General features: G+C 53.2%; 1 protein-coding gene across 1 annotated transcript in view; it reads right to left on the bottom strand.

The window, feature by feature from the left end:
* LOC119110249 (angiopoietin-4) overlaps nucleotides 1-12,116 on the bottom strand; it is a 64,213-nt gene extending 52,097 nt beyond the window's left edge. Inside the window, exon 1 of the mRNA XM_037234002.1 lies at nucleotides 11,193-12,116. Coding sequence (XP_037089897.1) covers nucleotides 11,193-11,292 — 100 coding nt within the window. The 5' untranslated portion in view covers nucleotides 11,293-12,116. The remainder of the gene's footprint in view (nucleotides 1-11,192) is intronic.
* Between the last annotated feature and the right edge of the window lie 2,363 nt (nucleotides 12,117-14,479).

Genomic DNA, 14,479 nt, shown 5'->3' with positions numbered 1-14,479 from the left:
ACGCGAAGGTGCTATATCGATGGTCAGAGCAGGGAGACGCAGGCCAAGAAACGAACGTCATGGAAGTAGTCAGCGTAAATAATGACGGGAGCAAAGCTGTTTTAACCAGAAAGTTCCAGGAACCTCCACTTCATCCATTACCTAAGCATCCGAGCTTCCTTGCTAGGGGGATTCGTAGATATCTTCGTATAAGCCCATGCAAATATGGACCACAGGTGTTGGCCGACGTAGGCAGATGCGTCAAGTTAAATCATGGTAAGCACGTAATTTTACCAAATGCGCTAATGCATTTTGATACACATCCCGGCATGGTTGAGCTCAGCAAGAAAAATGGCCTCCCGAGGAAGACTCGAGGAAAAGTTGGGGGAGAGGCGAACACCCACCTACTGAGTAAGAAACTATACTCCTGCTGTGTGAGAGGACCATGGAGCCTTAGCGACTTTAGAGCACATCACGTCGACGTGCACCAAACCTCCACATTCACCGTGCACATTCAGCAACATAGCTGCTAGGCACCAAGTCCGAGACGGCAGCCTGCGTACGCACCCCTCTGAACGTGCCCCGCTGCCTGCGCTGACACCGTCCTGACCCTCTCCACCCTCCTTCACAGGGCTGACCCCAGTGTTTTCGGCGCCCCCGGGACGACACAACACAGGCCCCCAGAGAGCTGCTCGGCCATCGGGGCCAGCGAGGTCCCCTGTCGCATGCTGGCCGAATGGCATTGGCATCGATCTGGTGCTCGGGCACGCCGCGGCGGGCGGCCGCTCGTCGCGCCGCCAGACGGCTGGCAAGTGACCTGGAAGCCGCAGCCGGGTCATCCAAATCCCACGTCGCCGAGACTCTCGCGCGCCCGACGTAAGCCACCGCAGCGGCGCTTTAGCCAGCTCTAACGTCACCATAGCGCTTGCCCATCCGTCTTCGTCACGCAGAGCATGTGTGGACCAGAGGCAAAGCCGGGTAAAATTAGAAACACAGGGAGCTCTCGAGCTGCAGCTTTACTTTTCGGACCGTCAAGTCGCTCAGACAAGGCCAGCAGGGACTTGGGGCACGCTGAGCAATGACAGAGATCTCGAAGACAGCCAGAGAGTCTCACAGCGATTTTGATGACCATTAAGGATACGACAGAGGGTGGCATCAATTTAGATGGTCAGGGTGCCATCAGAATGCTCATGACTCTTCAAGCGCTCAGGAAGCTCGAAAAATGACCGCTGCCGTACTTCGCAGATAAACGATTAAGCAGGTTGCAAAAAGTGTGCCTTGCCATATTTTATGAAACTATTCATACACTGCGATAGCAACAAAGCTCCACGATGAACCTTTATTCCATCACGCGCTATTTTTAGCAGGACCGAATCGATATTCCAAGTGCATTTGGCTGTTTGTGTCAATGGCACGGCAAGCCAGGCACTCTTGGCCGGCTGATTAGGACTGACGGTTCGGGAAACTATAGCCATATCCGCAATGTGCATCAAATTAGCTCATAACGCATAAGCTGCCGCAGACCAAGTAACCGTTGACCTGCACTGAACACAGCTAAAGCTTATCGCACGATGCAAACTAACCACGCTACTGACCATCACGTGACGAATCTGATTATGTGTTTTTAATCTACGCGTCCGAGTTATGACATTCAGGATCTATTGGACTCTTGTCTCCAGGGATTCCACTCCGTGGCATCTCACGACTAGGCTGGAAGACAGCTCATGAAGTGCGGAATGTGGCGTGCTCATGTCCTATTACCGAGTACGAAGTGGACGAAATTAAAATAACTGTGATATTGCAAAGGCCCTGTGGGAGCTTATTTGCTTGGAGCGAAACCTTGATCTGGTGCGTAAGGAGGTGCACATACATGTGTGTCAGGGATTCCTGCGCTATGCACACCCTTCTTGTGCACAGGCTTAGTACCAGGCTTCCCAGAAATCCCCTTACAGGAAGTGTTCCACATTTGTATGGGGTTCTGAGCCGACGAAGTCGTTCTAAAGACCAGTTGACGCAGTTCACGGCCCTGCTCAGACCTCAAACCCTCCAGTTGCTGAGCTTCACGCCCGCACATATTTGCGAAGTTGCTGAGCTTCACGTCCGCACATATCTGCACAGTTGCTGAGCTTTAAGCCCGCACATATCTGCAAACTATTTCAAGGCGATTCGGGCATACATGCCTCCGTAGCAACGTCATTCAAATCCTGCTACTCCAGAGGCCAGGGGACGTTCAAAGCCAGGGAAAATATTATCGTCCAACCGTTTAGATCTGGCGCCTGTGAACAGGATTTCTAAACATGTTTGACGCCAATTGGCTCTCAAACAATGTTGAGTAAACTGTGCAAGCTTCAGTCATGAATCACGTTTTGTGCTACATATTAGGAGAAGCTAAACATGGTTTCCTCATTCAATACTTATTTTGAAAAAAGACTTAGTCAAATAGGCTACGAATTCCATCCGAACTGAGTCTGTCAATACAACTAAACATCAAAATTCACGGATAGATATAAAACACCACGGGAGGGGATCAAAACAAGGGCACACAACGATAGGTGGTTTAGCGAACACATCCAGCACCACCACTGCCACCTCTCGGCAAGTTTGAAGTACTACGGGTAAGCGGTAACCTCGCACGGCTAGGTTGGAAGCGCCTCAACGTCATACAAACGCTCCATGACGCAGTCAAAGAATTACGTATTGGAGAACACGTTTACTAAATAGAAAATTTATGCTGTCTACAACTGGCTCTTCTTTTTAAAAATACACCAATAGTTGCAAGTTTATTTCACCATTTCTGATGCTTGCTTCAATGTTTTAAACATGGAACGTCCCTTTAAGCATTAGGTTGGCTTGTCCATTCCAGTTTAGAAATGCTTCGCTGCATATTTTGCCCCGAGCGGTGCATAACAATAAAATGCATTCAAATGAGTGCTTAGGATGAATCAATGTCGTTAAACGCGCAGTTTTCGCTCGTGCCGCCGGGGATTTAGCACAGGCGTTTATAAACGCCGAGATCCTCGCCAAACAATGCTCCTGCCAACCAGATTACAACAGCGAGGGTGTGGCGGAACACAGCCCAACTGGCGGAAAATCCTCAGGAACAACACAGAATACATAAGCTGCACAGTAAACAGACTACCGCTCGTGACGGGCTTCGCAACAGCAAACTAACGAGAATAGATGTTTGCCCTTGGATGGTGTCACGATTTAGACCTTGGCAGCCAACTATTCCTACCATCCCCCGCCGCTCAGTCCTTTCCGATAAGCCTTCCTGCATCGTGAGGCGGCCGCCTGGCGTCACGGCCAATGGCAGCACTCGGCGGGGGTATTGCCGCTATCGTCTGGCTCGATGTGATGCTTGGCACGCCGCGCCACACTCGACGCTGACTCACCGCCGGCGCCGCTAAATGAGCGCCGCTGTCGCCGGGCGGGCGGGCCGCTTATTATTGGCTGCTGCCGATCGTGCCGGCCCACTGTTAGATCAACATGCGATCAATGGTAACGCCACCGCATGCGAAATGCAGCGGCGCGATAAAATGCGACGCTAATCGCTGATTGGCTGATTATTCGAGAGGAAAGCGGTGCGAATGATGCTGCGGGAAGATTCTGCACATGGCCATTGAATTGTGCTAGCCGAATTGCATCTGATGTTCGGTGAGGCAGATAAGTGTTGTGTTGCATCCAGTACATAGGATGTCTCCCTGCGGAGCTCAAAGTTGATTTTCTTCCTGGAATTTGAATTGCCAGGCCTTGGGATACAGTGGCACAAGGCGCGTCAGCCAGTGACGAGGGCAGGATGTGCAGAACGTGTCGAACCATATTCTTTCCGTCTTTTCGTCCAACTTTCCGGCTGAAAAGTTAAATTAAAAATCATGTATTGACAACTTCAAAAAATTATTGTTGTGTTTTTCAACGGTGCTTTTAGCGTGGTCTCAAAATAACAGATTTCCCATCAAAGCAAACACAGGCTGTGGTGAAGGATGGCGGCAAAAAGTGGTTGGGTTGAATGCTTCTCAAAACTCATTTCCCATGCGTCACCATTAGTCATTTATGTTGCTCTCTATCAGAAGAAGCGGACGCCACGGCCGTGGCTCACCTGGCCTACATGCTCTTGCTACTTTATGAAAGACCAAGTCATGCTTACATGAAATGGCCTTTGTGGTCTTTACCTACAGATTAAATTCGGTGAAATCGAATGCCGAAAACAGGTGCTTCTAAAGGCCGAGATGTGCTGCGTCGCCTCGTTATTTTGCCTCGTTATTTTGCCTCGATACAATGCGACGGCGCTCGCTGGGTCATTCGTGTGCCGTGAAATCTAGTGCCGAACAGCATGGTAAATTACAAAGCCTTATAAACATATAAATTCCATAGTCAACAACATAGTCTGCTTACTGAATGTCATTCCAAACACGTGTTAAGAAAGCAGTCCAATGAACCAAACGCTTCCATTTATGCCAAAAGCGGGCCGCGGGACGCCTGTGCGCATCCCTGATGACGTCTATCGCTATGCGTGCTGGGCGCCCTCACCCAGCTGCTCCCACAGTACTAATCGGGCAGTGAAATAACGAGACACCACATTTGAACATTGCAGGCGCTGCGGTATTTTTCGCGCGACCTTGACTCCCACGATCCCCGCACCTAATGGCGATTCGGCAAGTCAGCCAATTGCCATGCAGTCTGGCGGAGTACAATGAGGGTCGCCGCTGCAGCCCTTTCCGTGATCTGGTGAACAGACCGCAGCACAGAAGAAAGAGGAGGAGGGGCTCAGCCTCAGTGTCTGCCCCCCGCCCCCCTCGCCGGAGCGCTGAGACCCATTGTCTGAGACGCTTCATAGTTGGTTACGCGGAAGTGAAGGGTTCATGCTATGCACCAGCCAGCGCTTAGGCTTAAGTGGTTGAATAGAGACGTCCATTTCGCTGCATTTGGCGGTGATGACACGTCAGACGTTAGTTAATTAAATAACGGTGGACGGGAATATCCATCGCAGTCTCCAGCGCCGGGTGTCCGTCGTTAGTCTGCAGCAGCGGGCGTTCGCGTCGCATTGCTTCCAGCGATAGGCCCGTGGCCGAATTCCAGCGTCAGCCTTCCGTCACACCGGGTCTCCAGCAGCGGTGGGGGGTCCCGGCGCCTGGCAGCACCCCCGCCGGAGTCGGCCGCCGCTCCGCCGCGACCATCCGGACGCACGACCCGCTGGCAGAGCCGGGCCGGCCGCACTGCCAGCGGCTGACGTCAGCCAGGACGGGGCCGAGGCCCGCCGGCGCTGTGCGCTCGCAGCAGCCGCGGGGCTCTCCGCGACGGACGGAAGTGGCGTGCTGCATGGCGATTTGTTGTGGCGCCGGCCAAGGCCGACCGCTGGCGCTGATGGAGGCGCCTGCCCCGGTCAGGGAGATACGCACCCGCAGGCTGGCGCGGTGACACCGACGAGTCGCCGCCAACACGGAGGGGTCAGCCGACTGGCGGGACATGTGTGTCGGAGGACCACAGCGGAGCGTACATTAGAGGGACGACAGGGAGGAGATGGCTGTTATATGTTATATGAGACCACGTTGGAAGCCCGTTCGACAAACAGCAAGAGGCGGCGACCACCAGACATTGCCCATATTCGCCGACTTGCCGGCTCGACAAGTGCAGGGACAATGCCAGCAAATGTGTGGGAGTCAGCATCTGTGGAATACGTAGCAGGCAGTATGGCAAGAGTAATTGGAAGACGGATCACCAAAATGTTTAGGAGACGGCAACGTCAACTGACCAGAAGGCTGATGCATTCATTTTCTGAGGTGACCCAAGCTGGTCCACGGAAAGTGGATATCAGCCGGATTTCAGGTGGCAAATCTACACTTTTACGGAGCGAAAAGGGATCACTGTCAGGAGACAGGATCAGCCCCATGTCGAAGACACAGCACCAGCATTAGGCGGCCGGTTAGGGAAAGATTACCACCACGCTCTCAAGACTCTATATTTGCTGCAGTGCTGAGAACATAACACCTTACCGCACTGATAGCATTATTCATGGGTGATTTAGTTTACGCCTTTATTTATTGCCGACACCAGTGACAAAAAGTGGAAGAACTGGAGACGGGAGAAAGGAAATGTTGTCCAGGCATGATGCATAACACAAACTGTGCAGGGAAAGGAGCATTCCCGGTGCTGAGGAATGATCTTAGAATGCTCAAAGATCTTCAAACTTTAACACGCGTCCGGGTGGCCGGCTGGATACCCTCGCCCGGTTGGGGCGGGGGGGGGAGCAATTTGACCCCCCTGAGATCTCAAGAACTATGAGAGCTGGGGACACCAAACTCACGGGCTATGTTGACCTGTACGGGAAATCACTTGATCAAAGTTTCAGGTTCCTAGGTCATGACCTTCGGGCCAAATAAGGTCAAACAAGGTCAAATTCTAGGTTGGTCTCCAAAGTGCCCCCAGAGCCTAGAAAACTGTTTCTAAGCAAAAGTAACATGCTCATTTAATGTCAGTGACCTTGTTTGACCTTTGAAAGGTAATGGTGACCAAAATCTTACAAGACTGCTTTGAATTTTGCATTTGAATAAGCGACAAAGATTACGCTAGGCAATATGCCCCTAAGAACCAAATGTTGACCTGGGTCATTTTAGGTCAATGACCTATTCTGACCTCTAAGACGTCCACGGAAGTTGTGGAATGCGGTTCCTGCTATCAATAAATTCGAAATGAGCACCAGAAACTATCCCATACAGCATGCCCTTGAGCAATAAAGCAGGTTAGTTTTGACCTTGGCATGACTTTTATAACTGACCTTAGGTCAATGCAATTTGTTCACTTCAATTGTTATGTTGCCTTAGAGAAAGCAGTTCAGAAATGTATGGCTTCGCCTAACACTCTGTTGTTGCACAAGATTGACAAATTACCTACAAATCGGCTTCGCTGAAACCATGGCCTGACTTTGACCTGCCATAGGTCAGCGACCTTACAAGGTACATCTACATTTTTGCACCAAACGATCGGCTATTCAATTGTCGACAGCTTTGCAAAATTTCGTACGGCTACGCCACGCCGTTCGGAAACCATTATGGAAAAACCTTCGGGGGGTTAACTTGACCCTCCCCACCAGAGCGCGTGTTAAAGGAGTGTCCCACCTTTGGGGCATTTTTCAAAAACATACTCTAGTGAAACCTCAGGATAAGTTGCGTCTAACAGTGACACTCGGTAGTCCTGCTGCAGCACCAAGACATAAAGATACTGGTTTTAATTATCCTTAGTCCAAATTACGCTGTCTGCGCTCTACGACGGCACTGCCCAGTGCCGCTACAATTCTTCCCTGCAGTCGCGACCACCGTCGTCATAATAATGACCGTGCACACTAGTGCGATTAACACAACGTGTGTGATTGGCTCAGCTAGCAAGGATCTGTTACCAAGGAGCACATTGGTTGAGGTTTGAACCAGTGCACCACATGGTCATGTGATACTCCTGTTTCAGTACCCAAAGTGCGTCTTGAAAAGAACCACTTCGGTAAACGCCATGTAGAAGATATCAAAGCCAAAGTGTCACATTTATTTGATTTACGGGGATAAAGGCTTCATGTTCGCACATCCTTTGGTCTAAACAATGTGTTTCATGCTTTCGTGGCATTTATTACATAAACATTTTGTCACATCACTTTGTTGCAAACAATACAGAGCACATATGTTGGAAAACGGAAGGCATATTAAATCTGTTACTTTGATAATGGTGACCAGGCAGTCACATGACATGTCTCCGCAGGGTCGGCTACTTCAAAACAAAATTCTGAGCTGTTCAGAAGGATTTCGGGAAAGCTCGCGTTACTGGTCAAATCGGACGTGCTTGATGTCTCAATAAGTGAACAGTAAAACAAGGTGGGATGCCCCTTTAATAAGGCCATACTCCACCCAGCCTCTAAGTCTCCTCCCATCCAACAGCCTTCTGACACACTCTCTCCATCAGAACACCTGTAACAGCATCGCACAAATCGTTCAGTTCCGAAAAAAGCCGCAGCAGATGACATGCGGCGCTCGGACGGAGCAATGCAATTTGAGACTGGCTGGCGGCGCGTGGATTGGCGGAAAGCCAGAGTCTGAGGGTGCCCCGCCGTGCCCCGCCGGAGCTGCTGGCTCGTGGAGCTCCGCCACAAGGAACCTGAGTCCGATAGTGCTCCGGCGAACGAATGAAGATGTCCTAAAATTCGGGTGGGCCTACAAAGATCGATAAAGTGGTCTTTTCGATATTTCTGGACGGCAAATGGTGGTAACGTGTACAGTTCAGTAATCGACCATTTTCCCCATAATGGGTCATCTATTCACCTGAAAGGCAGCCGGTATCTCGTTGGTAATATTGGTGTAGACGCTAAGGCCGACAAAGGCTACTTGTGAGAGGTTGCGGGTCAAAGGAAGGAACAAGAGTCAGGTCGCTGACGACCAGTGCAAACCCGCTGTCCAAGGCTACCTGAGCTATCGCTTCAAAAACATATCGCTGAAGCATGTTCAGGATCACAATGCCGACACGATCTAACAACAACCTTTAGCTTAGTTCATGGAACAGCATGACTACTGAGAAGTCGGAATGCCGACGTCTCCAAAACCTGACATTCCACAACGATAAAAAGGGCGTCTTTTGTCCAATGCCACGACCTGTGCCAATAAGCTTAGGCAGGAATGTCACCAGTGGCGTGCCATGAATTCTTGTCACACATTTCGTCGCCGCTAGTACCATGGATATGGGGGAAAATTGCCGACGAAGTCAATAAATTGTATCAGCTGACGAAGCTGTTGGCAAGAAGACGTGTACTCGTCCAGGAGTAAGGAAGACAACCCACAGTATGCATTCATGCGGAATGAAACGGAAACCGCGCAAAATGACTGGCTGCGGTGCTTGCACAGGCAAACTGTTCATGGCCTTGCAAATTAAACAGAAAGGACTAAACTGGACTTTCGAGATATCGACACCAGTGGCGGGACCAGACACGAGCCATCGACACCGGTGGCGGGACCAGACACGAGCCATCAGACCAGACCAGACACCGATGGCGGGGCCAGACACGAGCTATCGACATCAATGGCGGGAACAGACACGAGTCATCGACACCGGTGGCGGGACCACACACGAGCCATCGACACCGATGGCGGGGCCAGACACGAGCTATCGACATCAATGGCGGGAACAGACACGAGTCATCGACACCGGTGGCGGGACCAGACACGAGTCATCGACACCGGTGGCGGGACCAGACACGAGGCATCGACACCGGTGGCGGGGCCAGACATGAGTTATCGACACCGATGGCGGGACCAGACATGAGTCAACGACACCGGTGGCGGGATTAGACATCCTGGACTGCTCTGGAGGCATCACAGTATCGCTCGGCCTTAGCAGTCATTGTCAAATGTCGTCGGCAGATCGGCAGTGTTGTACGAGTATGCGGTGCCAAGCGACGATAGTTAGTTATTGAGTTTTAAGGCCGAGTCAACTGCACTGATTATTTGCGCCACCAAGCAACGATTGACCAACAGTTCGATCTTTGCACTTAAGAAAAAAGAAACCAGAATACGACATTATCATCTACAAAAGCCGCGCTCAGTCACGCAAAGACATGACGTCACAAAGTCCAGCATAAAGCACCGCTACAGTCAAGCCCAGTCTGTCTCCGCGCCCCGAGTCACTAATGGCGGCATCCCTCCCAGTCGAATGCGCCGTCCGCTCCCACACAGGTCTCTGCAGGTCGCACATGTCTGCCCTCCAGTCACGAACAAGGAGGACGGCGGGGTTCCAGCGACTGACGTGAGCTGCGGCCCACTGCGGGAGCAGCGACCCGTCCAGCTCTCCACCGGCTCCGCAGCAAGACAGATGGGATCGCAGCGCACATGCGCACCGTGCAACAGACGCAGATAGAGGGATACCAGCGCACGGGCGGGCAGTGAAAGCCACCGGCGCTGGCGCGGCTGGGGTGCGAGCACACGCGACGGTGGTAGGACGGCTAGCGACCGCCGCGGGCGGCACGAGCCAGCGTGCTCTGCAGGCTTGACATACTGACGTCATTACGCGTGGTGGGGTCTGTGGGAGTGTGCAGGTGCGGCTCTGCTTTGGACGGCTGCCACATGAGGCAGACGCGCTGTCTGCCAGAGGGACGCCACACGTACCATGTCTGAAGCGGTGTCGCTCCACAAGCAGATCAATGAGAATTGTTGGTGCTGATCACTGGGCGGCGTCGCGTGTAGAAGCCTTGACTTCCGGAGAAGTCAACTGGGACACTTAGTGTGGTTTCAGTTCCAGGCGGACCAGTGCAGGGAAAACGGTTCATGACTTTATTGCGTATGGCATCTGTTCACGTACTAACTTCATTATAATTTTAACCTTTGGAGTAAAGCGGATTTTTAAGAGAAACTCTTTGCTGCAAGAAGCAGCTCACAAGTGTGATTTCTTTTGTTCCAAGACTGGCATTGATATAGCCTAATTGTAGACATTTTCTGTTTGTGGCGGCCAACATGGCCCAGGCATACACTAGCCTCCAGCCTTCTTGTGTTTGCACAGTTCTTCTCGTGTGTTAACGACCAATCTACCCCGTATCACCAGCGTGTGCTTTCCTCCGTTCAGGAATGCTGCCCAGGCAACCCTTACATCAATAATCTGATGAGTGCTTCATCAGACAAACCACACAAAAAACTCCTGTTTAGCGGTAATTTATTCATCCCCCGCTATTTGCAGAAATTCGGTACAGTTTTAGATATATATATATATATAGCCACAAATAGGCACGAAATCGGACAAGTGGGAGCTAGGCGGAAGTTTACATTGGCCAGCGTGCCCCTGTTATAAAAACTTCTGTTTTCACAGGCAAGACTTGGCTTACTCAACCGACGGCCCGCAATGTGGCATGACCTTTTATCCTCCCGAACGCAACAGATGGTCAGCTGCATGGCAAGACGCCTGCCACTCACTGGCACGGGGTCACGGACTGTCGGAAGGAGCAGTGACATTTAGAAAGCTGTAAATCTACAGTCACTTTCCGACTCAGAGCTCACGCACATGCCAGGACTGACGAGTCGTGCACCGGCATGGGCCCTTTGGTTTACGTTACAGCCAAGACATCCCATTGTGGCCTCACAGTGACGGCGCGTCAGATCGGTGGACATGATTGTGGCGCATTAGCAGGCAACGCCGCATCGTGCCTGGATGACGGGCAAGGAAAGCGAACACGACTCCGACTTCAGCTCAGCACTTACCTGGATAGCGTGGCTCCGACACGAAGACCTGCGCGCCGACCTGGGCCGCGGACCAGGTCACGAGCAGTGCAGCCAGGGTCAGCTGCCTGCGGCCGGACATCGTGAGCGCCGGTGGCGTGGGGCGAGCCCTCACGAAACGCGTGACTGATCGGGAGACGGCGGCGTCGCGTGTCCTTAATGGCTGCCGGGCAGCGCCGGAGCCATTCGAGGTTCGTCGAGGCCGATGCGCGCTGTCGACGTCGACGCGACGCTGGACACGGACGTGCCAAATGGGGTGGAGTGTCGACGCCGGCCGCGGCAAGGGGAGCTGGCACGTGGAGGCGCACGGCGCGGCCCGGCTATTTTCCAACTTCGAATCACTGCCGCCTGCAAACGAGCTTAATCAGCAGCCGGTGTGTGTGGATCGCGTGTCAGGCACTGGCAAACAACGACTCCTGCTCAGCCGTCCCACCGTCACACGGGGACAAAGCAGGCGCCAGCAGTCAAGGCCGGCCTGTGGTCATGAACCGGTGGCCACCAATCCCCCTGAACCTGCGCCGGCTCCTGAGCTCCGGAACCAGCTCTTCAGCATCAGCACCAGCCCCTATGTACCAGCGCCGGCTCTTCAGCACTCGCAGCGATCCCTACGCACCAGCACTAGTCCTTCAGCACCAGCACGGTCCCTCAGCACCAGCACGGTCCCTCAGCACCAGCACGGCCCCTAGCACCAGCACGGTCCTTCAGCACCAGCACGGTCCTTCAGCACCAGCACCAGCTCCAGCATCAGCCGCACGTCACTGATCCCTCAGCTCCACCGCAAGTCTCCAGTCCCCCAGCGCCGCCGAGCGTCTCCGGCGCTGCGGTCAGCGCGAGATGCCGGCAGGGGGCGCGGCGTGCCCTGAGCGTCTGTGCTGGGAGGCGGCGCGCTGGTCCCAGCCTCCTCTGGCACCGTAGCTGCACTGCGGGGCAGGCGGCGGCGGCACGCCGGCCCGGCTGCCAGCGGCGGCCCGCCGGCCCGGCGAGAGGGCGCCCCCTCGCGCCGGCCGTCGGGCCGCGTCTCTCACATCAGACCGAAGCCGCTGACTGGCAGCCAACCCGCGAACAAAACTGAGCCAGCGCCCACGCCACGCACAACAAACGCCGGCTCGGTGACGGATGAGGCCATGGCAGCTGCGCTGGGCCACTGACGATGGTGGAGTTGCGAATGCCTGCCAGGCCTGTATGTGGCCGATCGCCAAAAGTGAACGGCGGCACAGCATTTTACCGCTGGAAATAGTTGTTTATTGGTACACATTTTTACTCAACAGGTAACTATGCGCGATGATTGGATATCGCTTGAAGCTAAAGCTCTCACTAAGCTCGAACTACACGTAATATTACAAAATATTGCCACATTGAGTTATACAGGCTTGCGCATCAGCCCGCGTGGCTACTTCGCGAAATATCTTGGGCTGCATCCCAAATTAGTGATGCTGGTGCTAACTGCAGTTAAGAGAGCAGCAATTCCTTTGTAAGATTGGCTTACATGCGGCAGAATATGAGAGGCAGCAGACCAGGCAAAGCCCAAGACACATGCCAACTTGATTACATGGGGTTAGATGAAGTAGGATGAGGTCAGCAAACTTAGCAGCCATAGAAGCCCCAGTGGCCGAGCCGCGGTATTTACGGTGAGCTCTTAGTTCCAGCAGCTGAATCAGGCCTGGCACACATGGCCATGGAAAAGCAATGGTATGGATAAACCAGACCTTGGGATACTTCCAACCTTGTGCCATAACTAATGAACGTAGTCATGGGATAATTGACCTAATCTGTTATCGCTCGCAGGCTTGGCGGAAACTTAGACAGTGAAGAAGCTTCTGTTGGTCTGAAAGGGAAGTTCCACTTTAAGACTACCTGTCAATTTTAAAGCTCACAGATACACCTGTGCACGCGTCTGTATTATCTCTCGCGCCCGTGGACTGCGAATGGCAACCACCCTTCGTTTTTTCTCTGACCTGAAAGCGATTACGGCCACGCGTCTGAACCTTTCATTAGTATTATCCTACCGGTTTGCCATGAGACTGTGAAAAAATTATCTAATATATTCAAGGCCGACGCGATTCGGCCACATGGCGTCAGACTGTCTTGCAGCTTGTCCAGCAGACGGCTGTAACGCTAGCCGATAGTACGTAGCCGTACGACTGAACGCGCCGCCAGGCGCTGTCGTGAAGTCGGCCTTGCCGAATCTAGGTGGCTGGTCAAAACATCTAAAGGTAAACATCACGCTGCGTCAATTAAACGGGACATCGCGTGCAATAAGCGCACGAGTATTTTAGCCTTCCACTTCAAGCTTCTGCCAACGTATTCCCACGTGTGGGAACGGGGAGTCGGAGCGGCCATGACCCCCCTACTTGTCTTAGAGCTTAACGAACGCTGAGCTTATGGTGATAGTTGGAAGCTTTTTTAATTGGGTGGACCTTGTTGCTACTGTTGACTCTGCTGTTTGTGAAAAAGGCAGATTGGGAGCTTAAAACAACTATTTTCCCCAATCCTTCTACCAGACTCCTCGTTCCTCACTCATCAAGCTACTGGCGACGTTTCCACCTTGGTTTTAGCTGCCTGCGACCCAAGTGTTCGCTCTGCAGACCATGTGACGCAATTGCTTGTGTAATGAATCAGGGCCACCAGCGTGTGAACGTCACAACAACTGTACAGCGGTGCGCCCGACCCTGGAGCATCCCGGGAGATCCTAGGAACCCCCAAAACCATCGCGGGGGAGCGCCCTTGCAGAATCTGTCCGCCGTGGGATCTCGATGCGTGTGCCCTGTAGCCTGTAGCCCATCTTGTGTAGCCCATCTTGCGCCGTGGTGAGTTGGATCAGCGCGTGTTTAGCCAGCAGGAGACGCGACAGAGGCGGCGTCGCTGTCAGAGCATCACACCGGGAAACGGTGGCGTCTCTCGCACGTGTGGTGGAAGCCAGGCTCCGAGAGTCGGACCCTCGGCGGTGTGGTGCTCACAGCCTCTCGCGCGGGTCTCATGTACTTCGAAGACGCTCACGACCATACCTCACGCCGCCGGTGGTTTTGCCGCGTGACGCCAGGCACGGCGTTCGGCAGCTGACCGTGGCGTGGCTGGGCTTTGCGTTTGGGTTTGTCCTTCGTGGCTTCATGACGCAGCGCCTCTGCTCCGTTGACTTGGTCAGCGACCTCACCCGGTCCAACACATCCACTAACCGGTTTACAGCTGGGGAAGCCACCCGGCAAGAATTTTGCTGGAAGCAAGCGTCAAGTACGATTGCCCCCCCCCTCCCCCTCCCCCTCCCCCCCCCA

This window comes from Pollicipes pollicipes, unplaced genomic scaffold, assembly GCF_011947565.3.
Source record: "Pollicipes pollicipes isolate AB1234 unplaced genomic scaffold, Ppol_2.1 Scaffold_7231;HRSCAF=8579_pilon_pilon_pilon, whole genome shotgun sequence".
NCBI classification, from domain to species: domain Eukaryota; kingdom Metazoa; phylum Arthropoda; class Thecostraca; order Pollicipedomorpha; family Pollicipedidae; genus Pollicipes; species Pollicipes pollicipes.
This window is presented reverse-complemented; position numbering and strand designations above follow the sequence as displayed.